Genomic DNA, 19,131 nt, shown 5'->3' on the forward strand with positions numbered 1-19,131 from the left:
TAATATGACAGCAGTCTATTTTGATAATTTTTGGCATATTATATGGCATATTACATGTATGTACCTATGTCCTAATGAGACATAAAACTGATTTATATAATTTCCCATGTCACACTGAACTCATTTTACATCTAAAAATTGCTTCATAAACTGCCTTTAAATCACACCTATAAAGTGAAATGTTATTCTGCAGTTTCTGTGATGTTCATTTTAGGACATGAACTCAGCTTCTCTCTCAGCTTGGTTGAAATATAAATCCAATTATAGAGACTATTTTTGAACTGGAGAAGAAATTTAACCTGTGACACTACTAAAATCTGTTATTAATGATTTTTCATATCTGTTCTCAACCCATATAGAACTCATTTATTAAGACAAACCTCATAGACTTTCACTCATTTGAGATTAATGTTAAGCAAGTAGAGCACCAAATCTTAAAAAAATCCTCTTAATATAATATAATAACAATTATTATTATACTTCAAGGCTCGTAAATATCATTTACACTGCTGTGAAGCAGCAAGCAAGAGATCTGCTTTCATTACACAGCTTCAAGCAATTTCTAATGACACAGATAATAGAAAAAGACTCCAAACCCCCAAATTAATCTCCATACCCAGTGTTTTGTAAGAGGGTCACTAAGTACTGCCATCTCTGTGGCATTCCAAAGCTGTTTTCAATGTACAAGTTCTCTCAGTGGAACTCTCAAAACACCATATAGTCTGTAAAATCCAAATAAAGCAAAGTGAAAAATACTTACAGCATCTGTCTTAACAGGAGAAAAAAATGGAGGCTTCTCTTTAAAACATGAAAGTATCAACTCAATGATTATCAAAGCAAAGTAGATATAAAATGTGGTAAACCTGAACCTTTCATTTACATGGCCCTAGAGGGAAAAGAAACACTGTAAATGATTGTTTTATTGCACTTCCAAGCTCCCCATACTATCTCCTTTTTCACCACTTCTTTTCCTTTCTTCCTCTACAGTTGAATACTGCAAAGCAGTTCCTAGCAGGAATTATCTCACAAAAGTATGCTTTTACTCTGACAAGTGCCTAAGAACATGCTTATCTTCAAGCTTTTCATTAAATCGTGTCAGGTTCAAAGAAGTTTATACATCCTCACTGCATGCAGACATCCTCTGGAATCAGGTCTACATAACAGCCTTTTAAATTACCTCTGGGGGTTCTTGCACAACCATGCCTTAAGCATAGGAGTTGTCAACCCAGATCAGAGAACATCCTTTTACTTTAATACCTTGTCACTGACAAGCAGTGAGTGTTAAATACTTGCAGAAGAAACTGCGGAAAAACCACTGCATTGCATAATAAGAGTTCCACCTAGAGATATTTCCTTTCCTAACCATGAGTCTGCAGTTTACCTAAAACTTCCTGCTGTGAGGGTATGTCCTTTATACAGCTTTTTCATGCCCCAATGCTGTTCTGAATGTTCTCATTCTGAATGTTCTCATTGTTCACTTAAAACGTTTAAACCTTAAGTGCAAGAGAAGGAATATTTGGTCTTGGGCAGTCACAGGAGGAGAAATGTTACCCAGACTTGTTCTAAGGCTCTGCACCCACAATTTCAAGATGATTACAGATTCAAACATTGATAGTCCAATATTTTCACTTATTAAAGCTGCCTCTAAGTGGTGCTTGAAATGGTCTCACCAGATTGCAGCTATTATCTGACAAAGTTCTGCCCAGGCTCTCAGTTAAGGTTTAATTCAATCTCTGCTGGAATACTTACAACAGCCTGCTACAGGAAAATCCTTGCTAACAGGATAATGCTGCTAATATCACAAAGAAGCAAGAATAAAAACAAGAAATCACCAAACAGAATCAACACTGATTTCATTGAGGAGAAGCACTAATCCTAATGTTTTCCAAGCACTCTTTTTCTCTCCCAGGCTTTGATGATCTAATCACTGGAGCAATCTGCCTTGCCCTACTTAGTGAAATTTGTTTTGGTGAAAAACTCAACGAGTTTCTTACTGTGGGAGAATCTGCTATGTTTTCAAACAGGAATCATAACAGCCCAGGCTTCTTTCCTCTCCCTCCAACTTTCTCTGTATTTCTAGCCCCAGTGGAGTCAAAATGCTGTCCTCAGCACATCAGGCACTGACATAAGGAAGCCCATGGAGCTGCCTAATGTGGCCAAGCTGCTTAAGTAGAAAAGGAACTTTACATATTAAAATGTGTCCTCTCTTGGTTACTATCTATCTCCATTTAAGCAAATGACTGCAGAAGGGAAAGAGATAAAAAAAGACAGGAGTCTGTTCACATATATACAGTGCTGGTGTCTATCTCTCTTATGTCTATCAGGTTACCAGTATAGCCCTGGGCTAAGCAAAATCTGCTTTTTGACACTGCCTGAGAGATCCAGTTCCCTTCTAGTTACACACATCTCAGTCAAGACAGCAGAACTGCAACTCCTCTCTCTCTGGCAAAACCTGGGCTCAGATCTGACTCCAAACTCAGGTGATTCATTTTTTTCACATAGATCTGGATGCTAACATTTCCTCTTCTCCAAGTGCTAACAAGGATGGCTTGTTACCTGTGCTGTTGTAGTCATGATCTTTGAGCGGAAGGGCCCCACGGCACAAAGCACAGACAAAAACCAGAAGATAATGAGCACTCCAGAGGACTGAATTCCTCTCAGCCTTTCATACTGGATAAGCAGTGTGGCTAAGAGCTGTAAAAGTAAGTACAGGAACACATGAACACAACCCCATCCCAGTGCTCCCCCTCTTTGCACTCTCAGTTGGCAGTTCTCAGAGCCACCATGGGCTGGAAGGACAACAGAACAGCAGGACCTCTCTGAAATGAGCCCCATCATGACTTCACAGAAGTCAAAGGCAAAACCTCCATCATCTAAGGAGAGTAGCAAATAAATGCAAAATAATTTGTTTTGGTGTTTTCAGAGCCTCAACTTCAGAATTCAATTTTAAAACCTTTGCACATAGTGCTGGGAACAATTAAATATTAGCTACAAACATTTTACACAAATGTAGGAGCTGCCGTCTCTCCAATCCAGATGGACCATCATGACTTGTCTAGAAAATGAGACTTTTAAAAAAATTAACCAAGAGAATTAAAAAAATTAATGAGGAAATTTTACTGCTTTATTTTTCATACAACAGACATAAGCCTGTTTGTCATCCTAGCCAAAGCCAACTTCTTCTGTTTAATGGAGGAACAACCACCAGATAAGTTTCACAAAGTATTACAAAGTCCAATACTATACTGAAAAATGCTTTATTGTATCTCTCCATTTAGGCAAGTCCTGTTCAAATTCTCCCCAGAACTGGACCACAAGCCTGGGCAAATAGGTGAAAGCAGGTTGGAAGGCAGAACAATCTCTCCATTATAAATATTTTAATTTACAAAGCTGATTTTACTTGAGAGAGATTTGTGACTCCTGCCTTTTTAATAGCAAAATTTGCCTCAGTGATACAAATACTAATAATTAAGTTAGAAGAGGTCCAGATAAGGCAATGAAGGCAAAGGGGCTCTTCATCCTTCATCTGTCTAAGAAAAAAATATATACTAAGAGAAAGTCACTGGTCATAGTGAACAGAAACAGCTACAAACCACAGTGATGCCAACGACCAGTGGAGTTACAAAATAGACTGGTGGAGGGGTTCTGTTTTGCAGGAGCTCGTGGAAGGAGTAGAAGAGATCTGCCCAGCTCACACACCACAGCAGGACACCAAGCAGCTGACAGGAGGCAAACAGAAACAGCATTTGGTAAACTCCTCTCCAGGGGTGGTCAGAGAGCTAAAAAAACCCATTCTGATTCACAGATTCCCAGCAAAACGAAGCTGTGTAAACACAACCACGGCACTGATCAGCTGCAGTCTGATGGACTGTCCCACTGCATTCAAACCAAGGATCTCATCTCAACTGCTTTCTCAGGGATTTGCAATCACAACCAGTAGAATGACTAATGTATTTGCCTGGATTTCCTCCCCTATGTAGTTTTGATTGGAAACACAGGCAGCATCCAGAGTAAAAGTAGACATGCCCTGAAGCAGAAGCCTGGTGTTTTTCTCCAGGAACAACTGGAGTCATTTAATGACCTATGGAAAGCGACTTCCTTGCTTTTCTTAGATCCAGCCACTCACAGACCTGAGGGGCTGCTGACACCAGGAACATTTTAAGCACAAGGCGCAGATGAAATCATTTGTGCAATCCTATTGTGCAAGGAGAGTGGCTTGAAAAAACTCTCCTCACGCTTACTTTCACAAAGAGATACAATTCCCACTAGACCTACCTTAACATCTTTGTTTTGCAGCTTTCAGTGGTTTAAACACTTATTAAGGGTGAAGCAGCACAGTTTTGGCTCACAAAGGGGGATTGCTCGAGGCAGAGCAATCAGCTCTTCCCTCCACCCAGAAAGGTGAGCTCCTAGGATGGATTTCCTTCCTCAGAGGTCTGTATGTACACAGTTTGCTCCTACGAGCAAGCTCTTCAGCATGCTAAATCAGAGGGAAATTAGTTTAAATGCTACTGCAGCACTTCCTTGGATGCTGAACTAATAAAAATGAAGTCTACATGGCATGCGGGACACTGCAAAGAGCTCTCACCATCTTGAACCTGTTCAGCACGGACAGCACGATGTAACCTCGTTTGTTGCGCTTCAGGTAGAGAAGGTAAAAGGGTAAAGCACTCCACAGGTAAATGCTGGGGATCCACGCCAGGATAGTGTTCTGGAAACATGGTGTTAGGTCTGGGTTATCCGTGTATACTGTAAGGTTTGAATCCTGGAAGAAGGACGAGACACATTTATTAACAGAGAGGCAGAAGCGCTGCCAACTGGAATATCTGCTTGAATGAAGTTGTATTCATATCCTGATGGAGTTAGCACATGGCCCAAGTAAGAGCTTTCCCAAAATACTTACCCAAGCACTTGTGGTTAATCTGCTCTAGTGAAAGGGCTAAGTACAGCTATAAATAGGGCAAAACCTAAAAGGGAAGGATTTCTGCCCCACCGTATTTCAGAGATGGACATACATTTTGTAGCAGACAATCCCCTTTCATTTCTGCCTTTGCTGAGGCTTAGTTACAGGTGCTGATAACACCATGTTCCCCAGGCATTCCAGCCTGGAGTGCCTCTGCTAAACAAAGCTCTTGATGAAAAATCCTCCACCTGAGAACTCATCCAGCAAGAATGTCCAGCACTGGACAAAAAGATCAGATTTAGACCAACCTTATGCTGACCTGGGAAAATCCCCTCCATTTATGACTAACACTTTTGTCCTTCTAACTCATACATTTCCAACTTTAATTACTTCCCTATTCTAAACAAAGGCAAAAGGAATGTACTGAACACGTAGGTACGACTCAGGTTTTTTCGGAAATGTTTCAAGTAGTGCTTTGCAGCTGTGATCCTGGACACCATAAGCCACATATGCACTAGTACCTACAGATTGGAATGCGCTGCCTACGAACACAGTTACACAAGTTCAGGCTAAAATAGAACTTTCAGTACAGTGAAGGGGAACTTGGTTTTAATCAAACCTCCTGGAAATTCAAAACTTGGATTTTGCCATCTGATGTGTCATTTTACATGTGGTAGATAAATACCTACTTGCAAGGAATATAAAATGACTTCGCTGTACTGTCATTAACAAGATTTAATTAGATAAAACTAAGATATCTCTGGTTCAAATATACCTTATCTCTGCACTACAATAATTTAATTATTTTTGCATGTGAGCTCTCTGCAGAAGTGTTTCAGTTCCACTGAGCCACTTCTCATCCCTTGTAACAGACTGCTCTGAAAATCAATTCTTCAAAGTATTTCCAGTCCGTCTTTTGTTTACCAACACATACAAGATTGAATGCTGAAAGCAGTGGTTGAATTTAGGAGAACTGGAGAGCCACAATCTGCAGAGAATCTTTCCATTTCATTGTTGATCTGTCAGAAGGCATGTGCATCTCTGAACTCATCCACAAACACATGAAGGAACTTGTTAGGTGTAAGGAGACTACAACGCCTTGGCTGGGTGCAGGACAGTTTGGCTGAACTGTGACACATTTGTCATTCAGTGCTTCAGCTTTGGCAGTAGTGAAGGTTGGCAAAAACCCATCAGCTCCACATCTGAACTGTGCCCTTTGTGCAGCTGCTGCCTTTCCAGCCAACAAATGGCTTTTCTTGGAGGCACTCAGGCACCTAGCATGGGCTAGCAGAATAAAACAGCTCCAACTACCTTAACAGGTTTGTTCAGACCTCGGGCAACCTTCAGCCACAAATCAACAACACAGGGGCAATTACACAGCAATTCAAACACAAGATCAAAACAAAACAAATCTCCAGCCCCACATTCAAACTATTTCTGTTTTCCTCCAGCAAGCAGATCTATGGCACCGAATGGATGATAACATTTAAAGAGCACCCATTTTTTGACTCATCATCAAAAGGTTTCAGCATCTCTTAACAAAATAAGCTCCTCTAGCAGCTACCCTGCCTGAGGCAGGAGATGCCCTGTAGTAGTTTGGAGCTCTTTAGTTCTCAAATAGGAGCTTATCTACTCTCATTTATTCAACAAAATACAAATTTCCTCTTTAAATTACATGTGGTTTAGCAACGTCTTGAGCATGTTTGCAATTGTGTTCCTTTTGCTTACTGGAAAATATCCTGGAAAAGGAAAGCAGACGAAGAACAGCAATAACTGAAGCACAGAATAAAACGATTCTGTTTAAGGGAAAAGATATTGAGAGGAACCCGGCCCCCGTTTTTAATTTAAACCTTTCCTGCAAGACCAAAATGTCCACAAATAGCTTTCTGTCTGACAGCAACCTAGAAACAGCCCCAGATGTCCATTAACTTCTGAACTGAACACAGGCTGCCTATTGTATCCAAGACACAGACTGCAGGGCTGCCAAGTCATTGGAAGTTTTGCATTGACTCTTACTTAAACAAGGCAAAGAGTTTGCACTTCTGAAAGTAAAAATGCAGCTGGCCAGAAAACAAAAATTCTACCCTAAAATAAAAAAACCAAAACCCCACAACAAAAATCCTCTAAAAAAACCAGACTCTTCTCATACTGAATAGGAGCGGAGTCCCTGTTAGAAGACACAGTGCCCAAAAAACTACTTAAGTAGTTGAATTCTATACAAGTAACTTGCTCTCCCTGAGACCAGACTGGAATGGACTAATGTTGATATGTGTCCTGGGATAGAGTTCTTAAGTATTTCTTTTTTAAAATACAGTTTTATTTATTTCCTCCCTAGTAGTTGATATATTGCTCTGTCACTCTCTTTTTTGTTGTCTCTCCTTGCATTACAATTATGTTATTATAATTATATTTTATTTCAATTATTAAACTGTTCTTGTCTCAACCCATGGGGTTTACCTTTATTACAAGTCTTCTCCTGTCCCAGCAGGGAAGTGGAAGGGATTAGTGAGCAGCTGCAGGCTGGGGTTAAACCATGTATGATGATATGTTTCATGTAGCAGGGGATCTACAATGAATTATTATTATTACTTTTAAATCAGGGCGTCTTCAAGTTGTGTTTTTTATCAAGCAGGATCTGTCTTCACAGAGCTGGAAGTTATACTTTACAGCTTTATAAATCACCACACTGACAGCATGTATTCCAACAACCACTCCAACCCTAAACAACTTATTTTGAGTCAGAATATGACACAAAGATTCAATACAATCTCTCCTGACCAAGCCAACTTTGTTGCATATTGCTAAATACCTTCCAATGCAGCTGTAAAGTTATGGAGCTCCACCCTGCAGAACAAACACAAGAAGCAAGGGCTGGAGGGACACACCAGCTCTTGGCCTCCTGTCTTCAAGGCTCCTGCTTTAATCTGGCTTTGCCTTTCTGAACTCTGTCCTGGGAAACACAGCAAGTTGAAATGTGTTTTGTGTCCTGTTCTGGTTGAGGGTGACAGTACCCCCCTTGGACTGTCTGGGTGTAAGGGTTTTCTTTGGACTTGCTGCCGAAAGAGATCTAACACACTGATGTTGGGTAGCATCCCTGTTCCTTGGCTCGTGGCTCTGTGCTCTCCTGAGAGCTGCTCACCTTTCCCTGCACATCACACCTCTGCCCTTCAGCTGAAAACACTCTGCAGGCAGCTCTGCAACCCAGGGTTGTGGTGACCCAGCAACAGGCACTTCTCTCTCACAAGGGAAAGTGCTCAGCAGCAAATGTTGGGAAACACAATTTTCTCCACAAAACTCATCCCAGAGAAACCACAAGAGCCAGCATGTTCATCCCAGCCAGCATTGCTGCCATCCCACTCACCCACAAGCAAGTGTTGTGGACAATAGCCTGTGATCTGTTACTAATCCAGACTCACTGTGCTCTGTGGCTTCTCCTGACTGCCAAATGCAGCAGCACTCCCTTGGATTCAGCATCCTTGGATGCTGGAGGCTCTGCTAGTGAGATACAGTGCTGCAGAAATCACCAGACTACTATACTGAACTCCCTGGGCACACGATTTACTTAACCCTCTAGTACTTAAATACAATGCAAACACCCATGGGAAAAGATCAGAGGTGCTTGTTACATCTCCACAGCAGAAAAGCGGTCTGTTGGAGTCTGAAACCTAAAAATTAGTGGGGCTTTCTCCTGATCACTTTAGGGTATCATTGACAGGGGCCCTTGCCACAGCTTTCACTCACCCATCACTCCAGTCTGTCTTTGGATAAACATAATTCTTGTATTAAGGGCAGTCTGGGCAGCAGGACTTGCATTTAAATGACTAGTTTTAAACATATGATCATCAATTAAGGGAAGGTATTCAACAGGGGAAGCTCTGAGCAGTCCTGAATCTGCTCTAATACTTCGTACTTTCTATTATGTTCTCTCCTCTGGAAAAGAACAATGCTATTGAAAAAGCCATCCTTGAAACTGATAATGCCTTTAAAAGAAATAAAAGTTCAGTGTCATGTATCTTGGGCTTCCTGCACATCATCCATTACAGCATTTAAAGAACAAACAAAAAGCCTAAAACTTGGCTGCAAAACAGAGACAGGGAAATTCCTGTCTGTCCCTTTCCCAAAATCCCCAGCTGATGTTAAAGAAGCCTGCTGAGAAAAACTCAAGACCAAAACTCCTGCTGGTCTAAGTCTAAATCAACTCGTACTCCACTACAGAAGCTTAAAATAAAGCTGCCTCACACTGGCTTTACCCCAACAGTAAATATAATTGCTGATGATGCCTTGGAATGGCTACCTCTGACAGGCTAGAAGAGTTAAGAGAATAAAGTAGGTATTTACTAAAGGCCTTCAGCAGATACACCTTGGGCAGTGCAAAGCCTCGCCGATGCTACACCCAAGATGGGCAATTTGTCATGAGTTTTTTGGGCAGATTTAAGTTTGGTCTGTTTAGATATCAGAGCTTAATTGTCCAATTACAGCTTCAGGTAATGAAGTCATATTCCCCCAGTTTGGTCCCACACAGTTCACTTCTGTTTACACAGACCTGAGGTTGTAGAGTGTCCTTGGTTCTCAGGCCTGGAAGGATTGTTTTGGCTGACCAAAACGTGAAGACAGCTTACTAACACTCTATATGGAGTTCAGAGTTATACACCAATGCAGTACAGGATCAGAAAAATACAAAAGCTAAAATCTTGAGGCATCACTGATGCTGCAGTAATGTTCCTCAAACAGCAATAGAGAGCATGCAAACCCTAGGGAAGACTTAGAGCATCTCTGCAGTGTCAAGTAGTTCTCTCCTTGAAACAGATACATTAATACATGCTGCTCTCTAGAAGCTCCAAATGAATGGTGAAAAGCCCAGGAAACACAACCTTAACCTTTATCTGCTGAAGGTGAAGGCATTTGGGTTGACGTCATTCACACCCTAGCCAAGGCTCACAGAAACCCTATCAGCGATTCCATGTCAGTTATCACTGCTTTGCATGTTAGGGAAGATTAACAATCAAACTGGAAAGCTGGCCAGGAAGGTACACATCCATTATGGACGACAGGGGAGTGAATAACTGAAGGTAACAATGCTTCCCTGTGCTACATGAACACGGGGATGGTTTCTTGTGTAGAACAAATGGTTAGTGGGAACTAAAATGCAAAGCAGACTCTTCCTGATCTTTTGTCCTTAGGTATGGTCAATACCCTGCCAGGGACTTTCACTTCCACAGCCTGCGAACAATAAAATAAATAAAAGGAAAAATATCAAAAGGAAAGGAAAAAAATAGAAAGGATTCAAGAAAAATGTCTTTTTCTTGGCTCTACCACGCTGCCTTCTGCCAGGAATGAGAGTGAATCTGAACTGCAACACTAAAAACTACCAGGGCTCAATCTCAGCTACAGTACAAGCTTCATCTCAGCCTCTCCATGTCTCACTTCTCATTTCTACCTTTGTCCCTCTCCTCTGCTTGGTCCCTGTTAATAAATTCTTTGGGACCAACTCTAACAGTCATTTTACAGCAGAAATGCCAGCAAGTACAGCTCCGGGCCTCCAGAAGAGTTTTCAAATGGGCTTTTCAGAGCACCATCACCATTTACATTTCCAAAGGAACAATGTCACCTTACAAAAGGAGCTGTATGCTTCATGAATCCCGAGTGGCTGCTGCACAACTCAGTTCTTTCTCATGATTACAGAACAACTTTTCCCCCCCACCTGGTAAAGGCAAGAGGTAATAATATTCTTCAGTTTAGCAACACTGCTCAGAAAGAAGTGGGGTAGAGGGACATAAGCTTTTATAGTTCTGCATGAACCACGCAATTAATAACCCAAATGGTATTTTTCTGTATCACAAAGCACACTGCACCAGTTCTCCACATAAGTGAAGGACACTGGGCAGGACGCTGAACTTTCTTTTCTAGCAGTAAAAGGATCTTAAGTGGCTTATGTTAAGGGATCAAATAGGCCTGCACGAGGCCAGAACCTATAGGAGTTAGTTTATGATCATGGAGTCACCTTCACCAACAAAAACCTGTTGGTTTTTGCTCAAGCTGAAGTTTCATGATAGAAATACTAATAACCACACCATATACTTGAGGACTAGACTTCAGTACTAGACAGTATTTTCCTTTTTTGTTCTCCTTTCAGTTTTCGAGTTTTAAGATAAGATTCTTTGCTGTCAGGCATAGCATAATAAGACAGGATGAAAAAAGGGCAGGTCCATATTCCCCACAGCCATGGGAGACCAGGTAATAGGGGTTTTTTTCAGAAAAGCACCTGTAGCCTCAGGGAGATAATGAAGGAGAACACACTATATATATGGATCTAAGACAACGTACACCTCAAATAAAAGTAAAATCCATCTACTTCAGCAGCTTCAGTAACACTCAGTCCTTTGGCTTGGACATTTTCACTTGTGGAGGGGAGGGCATGGTGCAACCACTCAGGTAAAAACACTCAAAAATCAAAAGCAGGATTGAGAAGAAAATGAAACAGGATTGTTCCTACGCAAGGAAGTTCTCAATTGTCTTTTAAAATTGACCAAAGCTATGTACTGCTGGGGAGAAAACTTCTGTTACTGGCACCACTGAGGCTTTTGCTATAGCCTTGTGCCAGCACCTCTAAAGGAGTGATAATGGCTGTGGGGGTGGAAGGGAAATATCCTTGATTTAAGCCACCCCATCTCCTTTCAATTAAAGGAATTGGGTTAATTTAAAGGATCATCATAAATGTAGCTCAACTAAAAAGACAGGACTGGCTCAAACAGCTGCAAATGACACAGTGCCACTGTGATGCCATTTTAAGCCAGGTTGATGTATACTACTAATAAAAAGGATTGTAACAGAAAAATTGCCATCAGAGCTGCTCTGAGAGCAGTTGGAAGATATTCTAGAATAAAAACCATTCAACTAGGGGGAAGAGGAGAGAATCTTTCTTTTAACTGTACAAATGTCAAATGCATTCTCAGTTTCAGAGAGAAAAAATAAATTATTTTTCCGGAAACTAAATTACTTTTGACTAGTGAAACAACTCCCATGAAACAGTTTCTCTTCTTCATCTCCTTCATTCTTCATTCTGTTCTAATTCTTGGCTTTATGACACTGGCATGTGGCATTACTGTAAATTATCTAAATTTTACTGCACTGACTTCACCTCTCATGCTGCCACGAGATTAGCACAGGGACAAGATGCCAGCTCAGACAGGCCCAGCATAGAATCAGGGCTGTTGGTTGTTCAAAAGCCTGGGCACACTCCTGGGAATATCTCTGGCTCGTGGCCACTGCTCTCCACAAGCTCAGCCAAGGACTTTGCAAGTGGATAATGGCCCATCACAGTCGAGGGGGGATCAGGAGACAAATCGAGGATGAACTTACTGGGAAAAATCAAATACCTCATTTAATATGTTTTTCAAAAGAATTATTTTAATTAAAAAAATTAAATTTAAACACTAATAGTCTCCTTATTTTAATACGTTACAAATTTGCACATATTGAAAGGAAGGGGTTCTCTCTCCCATGACACAGCAATTTGCCTATCAGGTAGGTGAGGCCCATCTCAAAATGCTTTATATTCCTAAATACAACAATTAAATTTTAGCTACATTTCAAGGAGCTCCTCATGTGACTTGGATTTAGTTCCAGTATAATTTCTTTCCAGGAAGCAAACATTATAGCATTCCAAAGTCCCAGACACCACAGCTACCAGCTGTGTCACATAAGCTAAAATGGCCCAGGGAGGAACATTTGTGTTGAAAGTTGAAGAGTTTCATTAATTGACAATGTCACCAAAGGACTCACTTGATGCTGGCAGCTTTCAGTGGTATCAAGTTTTGCCCACAGCTCTCAGATCCATACTTTGTCTTTCCCAAAGACTGTCAAATCCAGGCTGACTATACAGTTTTGCCATTTACACACAGATGAACAGTATCAGGTCCTGGCTAATACTCCAAATCCAATGCTAAATATTTATATTTATACTGCTCCTGACATTGAGAATCTCTGGCCCAAATCAATTAGCAACAGCTTCCATTCAACTCATGTCAAAAATCTGAAAATCTTGGAGAATTTGAGCTTGAGTACTTAACTGATTTTAAGTTCAGCATGTTGCCAACCCAGCTACCCTTTTGAGAGAGCATGAATTCACAGATTTGATGTCTGAAGAGATTATTAAAATCACCTAGTTTGATCTCCCACCTGACATGAGAAAGAACATAGGTACCTCAGGCAGCTATTTGTGAAGAGATTTATAGGAGTGGGATTCAGCTGAAGTGGGATGCAGTTAACAACGATTATTATAGAGATCTGTTCCATGTTTAAATATCTATAAACATTGAACATTCTGTGTTTAGCACAGGGTGGCAGAAGGGGAAGCTGCAATATAAACAACAGCCAGTCTGGACCATACCACCCGACTGCAGGATCTTTCCTTGGCAGTGATCTCCTATCACCTTCTGCTTCACTCATCCTCTGCTAGAACTGATTTAGCTGAAAATATAATGGAATTGTTAAAATTAAATGGTTTAGTATTAATTTAGGGCCAAACCACGTAAGTTGTGAGGGGGTTTAAATAGACTTGTATACATGCTACAAGAGTACGCTATTTGTCGTCTTCCTTGAAAGAAATATTTCTGCCTTACTACAGCTACCCTGAGTCATCTTCAACTGCAAAAAATTAAACATGATGTAGCAAAAGAGGAAGTAATGCAGAAGCAGAACTTCTGGCACTTTGGAAAAGCATTTTCCTGCTCTGCTGGTTCAGAGCACAGTACGACTTTTAGCCCCAGTCTACCAAAATTTGACAGAATGACTCAAGGTGAAGGAATACCCATGAACCTAAAGGTTAAAGGGGTGCTTTGTACAGGACTATCACAAAGCCAAGACTGAAGTATTGTTCACTCTTGAGACTTGCTGCAATTTCCTGCTGGACTACTCAAGAGCCTCTGGATGAAGAAGGAGCCAGCACTCCACGTGGGGTGGGGAAAAACAAGACATCTGTCAGGATACCAAGACACAGAGAGAGGAAGGAAACGGAGCTGTCAGCTGAGCAGTATCAAAAGGAACTGAGAAATTCGGGTCTCCCCTTGGAGATGTTCGATCACTTGTTCTCTCATTTCCCATTTATGCTGTTAAAAAACCCACACCACCCAAAACACAAGCTGCTGGTTAAAGCCCAAGCACTTTGCTTGTCTGCAGACCAAGGTATTTATTTGCCCCTCATCCCAACATTACTCAACAGCAGTGCTGAGCACCCAATGTTTTAATCTCACAGCAGCCACTGTGCCATTTCTTACTCAGAGAGGCTGAGCTGCAGAAAGACAAGGTTTCTCTCCACTGGAACAGAACTCAAGATTTTCCATGTTTGTGCTCTTCAATCACTAGGCCTAAACACTTGTGTAGCAAACACTCCCCAGGAGATAACTTTGCTCTCCACTCAAAGAAGCCACTCTTGTTTTACTCCAGTGGAGGACACAAGCAACAAAAAAGTGGTAAGCCACTGGTATCTGCTTCTCAAAATGGAGATTGTGGGTCAGGTTAACTGGCACACCTATTTAACACTCTTATTATCACACAGCAAATATGTGACACAATAAATAGAAGGTAATTATGGGCACTGGTGAAGAACACACCTAAGGCCTGCCTTGTGTGGGTATGTGCTACCACATTCATCTCCTCCCCAAAGGCATTATCATGGGAACACTGTTGGTAGATATTAAGAGCTGAAGTAGACAGTAGGATTCCAACTGTTCAGATGAAAAGAGTGTTCATAATGCTTTATGAAAACATAATATCCCAGTTGTTCCTCTTTTATATATAAATAACCTAATATATAAATAATCTACATTTGTATTAGCGATTTGCTGATTCCATGTTCAACAGGTAAGCTAGCTGGAAGCCAAAAGCTTTTATAGATTTCTAATGTGATCTACAGTGTTCCCTTTTATTTTTTATTTCTGAAATGTGTTGAAGAGGAAATTATTTTGCCTCTGCAAAAAACCCACAAAAATGCAACCAGCAAAATTTCCAGCAAAATTCCCCACCCTCAGTCAGGGTAAGGAATTGAAACCTTAAAGCTTCCAATAAGCCAAAAAACCCCAACATAAATCAGTCATCTGTTTAAGTTGATATATTTCAAGATAAACATTTTCATGAGCTAATTCTGAACTATTTTGGTTTTATTCTGATCCTCTTTTAACAGAACAGTGTTGTAGTTGATTTAAACTCGAAAACAAAGAAGTGTTTAAATTGGAACAGCGTGTTTCCTTTCACTCTAAACAGTTTTAAAACTGACACCAATATGACATTCAGCTTTGAAAAATATCTGAATTTTCTTTGACAAAAAATGGGGAGTCTAAGTTCATCAGCTAATGAAAATGGAACATTAATAGTGGTTCACATTTGATCAAGCCGTTGTTTTGAACTGCAAAGCTGGACACCATCCATTAGTTCCATGTACAGGCTCGGAACTGCCTTTCACCTTGTTCTCCCCTTCTTGAAATACAGCAAAAGAAGCCTCAACTTTTGTGGGCAGATTTGAGATAGAAGCCCCTACCAACATTTTCTTATGCACAGCAGATCATTTCAGGGTGTCTGTCACCTACCTGGTCTTCACTTAAAATACCCTATAAAATCAGTGCACTGTGTATACTCCCACTAACAGAAAATACTGCCAAAAATAGGCTGATCACTGAGTTCAACCTGCTGGTCATGGAGTCACAGTGCTACATTTCTCAGAGTTGTTGAGTTCCAATTTTAAAAACAATTAAACAGATGGAAAGTTGTTCTGATCCCAAGGAACTGTGGAAGAAGAAAGGAAACGGGTCCCCAGAGAGCACAGACAAGCCAGAGAGCAGCACAGAGGGGCACCATGCTGGTGCTGGAGTGTAACACCACAGCATAAAATACAGAACGATACACTTACTTCATACTTCAAACCAGGAAATCTGTCTGGATATTTACATTAACATATCAATAAACTGCTACAGGAGATGTTGCACTACCAGCCTTCCTTGAGAAGCTAAGACCTGCTTCTGGAGGCAGCCAAGAGATCAAGGAGCAGGGCGATCTGTTTGTACTTGTTCCTGTTCTAGAAGTGTTGATGGTAGAAATAATATACAAAAATACTTGTTTGAGGAAGCTTATCTGCCAGCTGTTGTAGCAGAGAGAGTGCAGAGGACTTGGAAATGAAATACAAAGAAATGTAACCAAGGGGCTTAGGAGCCAAACTCCTCTTTTAAATAGTAATAGTGGGACAGATATTGGAAGGTAATTAGTTATCTGAGGATGGAACTCAGCATAAAGTGCTCAGAGCCAACTGCTTGCCCTGTCCTGTAGTAGCTTTCCAGCAGTGATGCAACTTCAGACATTCCTTTTCATTCTTGCTCCTCATTTGAAAAAAAATCTCCCTTGAGCTAAAGCAGTGTAAAAAAAAAGGGACACACAAAAACTGATTCATTGAGGGGCACTTCCAGATTCTACTTATGTGCTGAAATCCCCATGGCTTCTCGCCATCTGAATGTCTGCCTACACAGCAGAGGCAAACGCCACGCTATACCTCGGGGAAATCCAGTAACAGCACTTACATACTCTCACCATCAGAGCAGACCATGGCAGCAATTTCCAAACTTTTGTGCTCACAAACCCAGTGCCTGCTGCAATCAGCCTTTCCAAAGGGCTGAGGGCTCCGAGCACTGACAGAAGTCACGGTTATCCTCCGGGGCTGGTGACCGCCCTCGGCCGCCACCAACTCATTCATCCCTCTTCTAGCAGTAACAAAGCACTGAAAGGGGAGCGCTTTGCCAGTCATGGAAATTACTCCCAAGAGCAGAACACGCGCTAAAACATAAAGGAAGAGCCCCGGGTTGATCAGCGTGAGGTCCAGAGGCGGACTGTTCTAGGGAAGCTGAGTCCCCTGTGGGATGCTCTCTGCGGGGTGGTCTTGGCTCCGGTGTGGAGATGCTGAAGGAGGAACAGAACGGAGCGGACCTTCTGCTGCTCCTGCCCGGGCGGAGGCACCGCACGGCCGGCTCTGGGACGGTCCAGCCAGCCCCTCATCGGGCCCTCATCTGCCCCCTCATCTGCCCCTCACAGCCCCTCAGCCGCCCCTCACAGCCCCTCATCTGCCCCTCACCGGCCCCTCATCTGCCCCTCACAGCCCCTCATCGGCCCCTCAGCTTCCCCTCACAGCCCCTCACAGCCCCTCATCTGCCCCTCATCTGCCCCTCACAGCCCCTCAGCCGCCCCTCAGCTTCCCCTCACAGCCCCTCAGCCGCCCGCTCCGGTCCAGCCCGGGCACACAATGGAAGGGCGCGGCGCTGCCCCGGCCCCTCAGCGAGGCAGGGAGGGAAAGAGGGAGAAGCTTACCCAGAAGCGGGACCCGCAGAACACCTCCATAGCGGCGGCAGGGGCACAGAGGCGCAGGCGGCCTATGCCGGGCACCGGGCGGAGGTAGGAGCCGGTTCCTTCCCCGCTGGGCGGGCCGGGGGCGGGGGCGGCCGGTCCCACCCTGGCCGCGGGCGGCGGGAGGAGCCCGCACCCAGCGCCTCGGGCCGGGACGGGCCCGGCACATGGGCCCGGGGCTGCTCCGGGCCGGCTCCCGTGAGGGGCTGTCCTTCCTCTGCTCCTCAGCCCTGGCACCTCACCGTGGGGGACATCCCGGCGCCTGCAGCTCAGTGCGACCCGCTGGGATAGCCGTACCCTGCTCATGGAGGGGCTTTGGTGGTACCCACGTGTCCAGAGCACTTCCATCTCTGGAAGTGTCCAAGGCCAGGTTGGACAGGGCCCTGAGCAACTTGGTCTAGTGAGTGGCATCTCTGCCCATAGCAGAGGGTTGAAACGACGTGATTTGAAGGTCCTTTCCAGCCCACACCATTCTATAATTCAAATGTCTGCTGAGGAGTGTGCAAAGCTGGGCCACTTGCTGGCTTTGGGCTGACTGTGTCCATCCCTCCAGAGCACTCAGGCTAATGTTAACATCGTGGAGAGGGTTCTTGTCTCCCCTTCAGAGGGATGTGGAGTGTGATTTCCCCAGCGGGACTTTAGTGAACATCACATCGCTTCTCCATCCATCTACATCCTTCTTGATGCCGATTGCTTCTGCTGTAGACACGTGGTAAAACCCGTGGCAAAGATCCATTTTCAGAAGCCTTCAGTCAATATATTTTTGTGATTATATGTAACTAATAGGTTTTGTAGTGTAGTACCTTGGACACAATCTGGATTTCACCTCCCCGTGATGCAGAAACACTGTTTGCTTTCCCCTTTATTAGTACTTCTGCAGTATTATTGACCTTCCAACACCTGCTGTTTGTTCACCCACTTGCTGCAGCATCGGGTTCAATTAACATCATCTCACACACAGTAACGCTGTGGCCACAAATGTACTTCAATATCTTAAGAGTCTGAGTTTCTTTCCTTTCTGTAACATGCTGAACTCTCAGGTAGAAGGATGTTGTCAAAAATGTTCACCAGAACAAAAAGGAGTAGAATAGAATCATAAGGCACAGAATCAGAGAATCACAGAATGGTTTGAGTTGGAAGGGAACTTAAAGCTCATCTTAGTTCCAACCCCCTGCCATGGAGGACCCACTTGATCAGGCTGCTCAGGGCCCTTGGTCTTGAACACTTCCAGGTATGGGGCATCCACAGCTTCTCTGGGCAACCTGTTCCAGTGCCTCAAAGAAGAGCAGGGCTGCTGCATCCCAAAAATATGTCATTCCTAAAGAAAAAAAATTCTGCTAATCTTTTATAGAGATAAAAGATTAGCAGACTGTTTCCCACCCAAAGTACTATCAGAGAAAGCCGTGAGCACTGCTAAGAATTTGCTTTAAGCATTTACTATAACCTGGCTAAAGGTGTGCTGTTCTCATTAGCATGGAAAGATAAGCTCGTTCCCAAGATAAGGTTCTCAGGTGATTGCCTACAAGATCTGAAATGTTGGACTAAGCCAGGCTAATCAACACTATCACATTGCAACCCTCTGGAGGAAATACTACAGAAGCCCTAGCCAACTGGATGAATGAGATCTTCTGAAGACACAGTGGGTTGGCCTTGCAAGTCTTACTATAAAACTTTTGTTCAGTGGAATTGCACTGCAATAAAAGTTCTAAGAAAACTCACAAATAGCTGGGAGTTACCCCTTTATGGCTTTTTAAATCTCCTCTCCTGCAACAACCTCTGAGAGCAGCTGCTCCAAGAGAAGTGCTGAGAATTTTATGTCTCCTGAAATATGAACATGCTCCACTGTG

The 19,131-nt window shown here is 42.8% G+C and overlaps 1 protein-coding gene across 1 annotated transcript in view; it reads right to left on the reverse strand.

The window, feature by feature from the left end:
• The window catches only part of ABCC3 (ATP binding cassette subfamily C member 3), a 47,682-nt gene extending 30,092 nt beyond the window's left edge, over window positions 1-17,590 (reverse strand). The window contains exons 1-5 of the mRNA XM_066332437.1: window positions 17,249-17,590; window positions 4,589-4,765; window positions 3,594-3,719; window positions 2,557-2,694; window positions 761-886 (exon numbers count right to left, since the gene is read on the reverse strand). Coding sequence (XP_066188534.1) covers window positions 761-886; window positions 2,557-2,694; window positions 3,594-3,719; window positions 4,589-4,765; window positions 17,249-17,590 — 909 coding nt within the window. The remainder of the gene's footprint in view (window positions 1-760; window positions 887-2,556; window positions 2,695-3,593; window positions 3,720-4,588; window positions 4,766-17,248) is intronic.
• Window positions 17,591-19,131: the final 1,541 nt, after the last annotated feature.

Source organism: Sylvia atricapilla, chromosome 18, assembly GCF_009819655.1.
Source record: "Sylvia atricapilla isolate bSylAtr1 chromosome 18, bSylAtr1.pri, whole genome shotgun sequence".
NCBI classification, from domain to species: domain Eukaryota; kingdom Metazoa; phylum Chordata; class Aves; order Passeriformes; family Sylviidae; genus Sylvia; species Sylvia atricapilla.